Consider the following 2,421-nt stretch of genomic DNA (forward strand, 5'->3'; position numbering starts at 1 on the left):
GGGGGGGGGGCAACCCAGTTCATCCCCCCACACACACACCACAGGGGGCTCAAGGTGCTACATCTAAAGCACTTTATTGGGTTGGGGGGCTTCACGCCGGCACCACCCACCCCACCCCGTGATGGAGGGTGTTGGGGGGTTTGGGGGGAGGTCAGGACCCAAGGTTTGGGGGGTGGGGGGGGGTCCCCTTGCCCCACATTGGTCCCCTACTCCTTCTTGTTGCCCCATTTGGCCATCTTGTTGTTGATGGGCATCTTCAGGAAGCGGCTGGACTTCATGTAGGCAGCCACCTTCTCCAGGGCCTGGGGTGGGGGGGTAAGAAGAACGTCAGGGACCCAGCCCACCATGACCCTTCCCCACCATTGGGTGTGTCCCCCCCACCACCCAAAAGAAGGGAGGGGGATGGCCAAGGTGGCCCCCGCTCACCCCAAAGCGGTCCATGAAGTCCTTGAGGTTCTTGAAGGGCTCCAAGCACTTGGGTTCGAAGATGCGGTTCTGCTCCAGGACGTCAAACATGAGGAAGTCCACGAAGGTGAGCTGGGGGGGGGGACACATGGTGAGGACAAACCCCCTCCCCAGCTCCCATCGCCACCCTCCAAGGTCCTGGTGGTACCTTCTCTCCTGCAAACCACTTTCTGTCCCCCAAGAAGTTGGAGAAGAGCTTCAGCTTCCCCGGGAGCTGCTCCAGGTAGCCCGGCTTGAGCTTCTCCTGCGGGAGGAAGGGGTGGAGAGGTGACACTGGTGTCCCCCCTTCCCCACGTGGGGTCCCCGATGCTGATAGAACCCAAGGCATGGCCAGGGAGGACCCCGGAGCACGGTCACCAAACCCTAGAGAAGAGGGGCACTCACGAAGTCGGGGTTGTAGCAGACCATCACCAGGCTCATGCGGAAATCCATGATCTGGTTCTCCAGCATGTCCACGCGGAGGATCTCCTCCTCTGTCTCCCCACCTGCAGGATGGGGACACGTCAGCACTGGGGGTCCCCAAGCCAACCCCCCTCTCACACCAACCCCAACTCCAAGCCCAAGTCCAAGCCAACCAAGCCATCTCTAAACCCAATCCCACCCCAAGACCAATCCCACCTCGTGTCCAAGCTAACCCCAAGTCCAACTCCAACCCCAAGTCCAACTCCAACCCCAGCCCAGACCCAAACCATCTCTAAACCCAAGCCCACCCCAAGACCAACCCCAACTCCAAGCCCAAGTCCAAGCCAACCAAGCCATCTCTAAACCCAATCCCACCCCAAGACCAATCCCACCTCGTGTCCAAGCTAACCCCAAGTCCAACTCCAACCCCAAGTCCAACTCCAACCCCAGCCCAGACCCAAACCATCTCTAAACCCAAGCCCACCCCAAGACCAATCCCACCCCAACCCAAATCCAACCCACCTCCAAGACCAAGCCCACCCCGTGTCCAAGCTAACCCCAAGCCCACCCCAAGTCCAAGCCCAAACCATCTCTAAACCCCAGCCCACCCCAAGACCAATCCCACCCCAACCCAAGTCCAACCCACCTCCAAGACCAAGCCCACCCAAGTCCAAGCTAACCCCAAGCCCACCCCAAGTCCAACTCCAAGCCATCTCTAAACCCAAGCCCACTCCAAGACCAATCCCACCCCAAGTCCAAGCTAACCCCAAGTCCAACTCCAACTCCAACCCCAGGCCCAACCGTCTCTAAACCCAAGCCCACCCCAAGACCAATCCCACCCTAACCCAAGTCCAGCCCACCTCCAAGACCAAGCCCACCCCAAGTCCAAGCTAACCCCAAGCCCAACTCCAACCCCAAGCCCAGGCCCAAACCATCTCTAAACCCAAGCCCACTCCAAGACCAATCCCACCCCACCCCAAGTCCAACTCCAAGCCATCTCTAAACCCAAGCCCACCGCAAGACCAAGCCCACCCCGTGTCCAAGCTAACCCCAAGTCCACCCCAAATCCAACTCCAAGCCATCTCTAAACCCAAGCCCACCCCAAGACCAATCCCACCCCAACCCAAGTCCAACCCACCTCCAAGCCCAAGCCCACCCCGTGTCCAAGCTAACTCCAACCCAACTTCTACCCCATGTCCAAGCCAAACCCAACCCAACCCAACTCCCAGCCCATGTCCAAGCCCACCCCAGTCCAAGCCCACCCCACCACTCACACATCTTGTGCTTGCGGGCGATGTAGCGCATGATGGCATTGCTCTGCGTCAGCTTGGTGGTGCCATCAATGAAGTAAGGGAGCTGGAGGGGACACCAAGGCATGGGGCCACCAGGGCAATGGGGCCACCAGGGCACCCACCCCATAACCACCACCACCACCCCAAAACCCCACCCCCAGCTCGAGACCACCTACGTTGGGGAAATCCAGCCCCAGCTTCTCCTTCTCGTTGATCCATTGGCTCTTGTCGTAGTCGGGAGCTGGAAGGAGGGAGGGGGGGG

General features: G+C 60.0%; 1 protein-coding gene across 1 annotated transcript; it reads right to left on the reverse strand.

The window, feature by feature from the left end:
- Positions 1–49: 49 nt before the first annotated feature.
- On the reverse strand, positions 50–2,415 carry LOC106900082 (glutathione S-transferase Mu 5-like). The gene is made up of 6 exons (XM_014962065.1): positions 2,336–2,415; positions 2,142–2,223; positions 850–950; positions 614–709; positions 427–537; positions 50–302 (listed from the first exon to the last, which is right to left on the reverse strand). The coding sequence occupies exons 2-6, from the start codon at positions 2,170–2,172 to the stop codon at positions 207–209; spliced, it is 435 nt and encodes a 144-aa protein (XP_014817551.1). The 5' UTR covers positions 2,173–2,223; positions 2,336–2,415; the 3' UTR covers positions 50–206.
- Between the last annotated feature and the right edge of the window lie 6 nt (positions 2,416–2,421).

The sequence above is a fragment of the Calidris pugnax genome, unplaced genomic scaffold (assembly GCF_001431845.1).
Source record: "Calidris pugnax isolate Ruff unplaced genomic scaffold, ASM143184v1 scaffold1233, whole genome shotgun sequence".
In the NCBI taxonomy this organism is placed as follows: Eukaryota; Metazoa; Chordata; class Aves; order Charadriiformes; family Scolopacidae; genus Calidris; species Calidris pugnax.